This window comes from Mesitornis unicolor, unplaced genomic scaffold (assembly GCF_000695765.1).
Source record: "Mesitornis unicolor isolate BGI_N332 unplaced genomic scaffold, ASM69576v1 C13571624, whole genome shotgun sequence".
Lineage (NCBI taxonomy): Eukaryota > Metazoa > Chordata > Aves > Mesitornithiformes > Mesitornithidae > Mesitornis > Mesitornis unicolor.
In genome coordinates this window covers 3,722-4,545 of record NW_010223168.1, presented here as the reverse complement: position 1 = coordinate 4,545, position 824 = coordinate 3,722, and the positions used below count along the sequence as shown (strand labels likewise).

The 824-nt window shown below is 52.5% G+C and overlaps 1 protein-coding gene across 1 annotated transcript; it reads left to right on the top strand.

The window, feature by feature from the left end:
* Positions 1-40: 40 nt before the first annotated feature.
* Positions 41-391, top strand: LOC104547543 (glutathione peroxidase 1-like; the record flags this gene model as incomplete). The annotated part of the gene is made up of 1 exon (XM_010193284.1): positions 41-391. A coding segment is annotated over one exon (351 nt), but the record flags the coding sequence as incomplete, so codon positions are not given.
* Positions 392-824: the final 433 nt, after the last annotated feature.

Below are 824 nucleotides of genomic sequence, written 5' to 3'. Positions count from 1 at the left end.
GGCTTCGCTCGGGGCGGTTGTGTTTTCCTTTGCCTAGGAAAATGCTAAGAACGAGGAGATCCTGCTCTCGCTGGAGCACGTTCGTCCCGGCAACGGGTACAAGCCCAATTTCATAATGTTCGAGAAGTGTGAGGTGAACGGGAAGAACGCGCACCCCCTCTTCACCTTCCTGAAAGAGGCGCTGCCCTTCCCGCACGACGACCCCTCCTCACTGATGACCAACCCCCAGTACATCATCTGGTCCCCGGTCAGCCGCAACGACATCTCCTGGAACTTCGAGAAGTTCCTCATCGGCCCTGACGGCGTGCCCTTCAAGCGCTACAGTCGGCACTTCGAAACCATCAAGATCCAGGATGATATTGAGTTGCTTCTGCAGAAGGTTCCCAAATAAAGCAGAGCACCGCGGTGTTTGCCACCTGGCGCCCTCGCTTCCTGCTCAGCCTGCTGTGCTCCTGCCTGGTTTTCTCACAGGGGGCTGCTACTTTGGCAGAAATCCCAGTGTCTCGTGCAGGTTTTGCTTGTGATGGTGCATCTTCCAAATTCTTGAAGTGTACTTGATGTTTTCAAAAGTTGCATGGGAATGTTTGGGAGACTATGCAGAGGAAAGCAGCCGTAAGTCTCAATAGCTTACTGTGATTCTCTGAATAAAAATATAACACATACTTTCTGAGTCTGGCTTGCTATATCGGGGTGAGTTGGGTGAAACACGTCAGCCACGTTACCTGTTAATCAGTTCAGGAGCATGCCCAGGGAGGCTGACTCAAACCACTACAGCATGACAGTGCAGGCGGGCTGAAACTCAAATGCAAACCCAGGGAAGCACG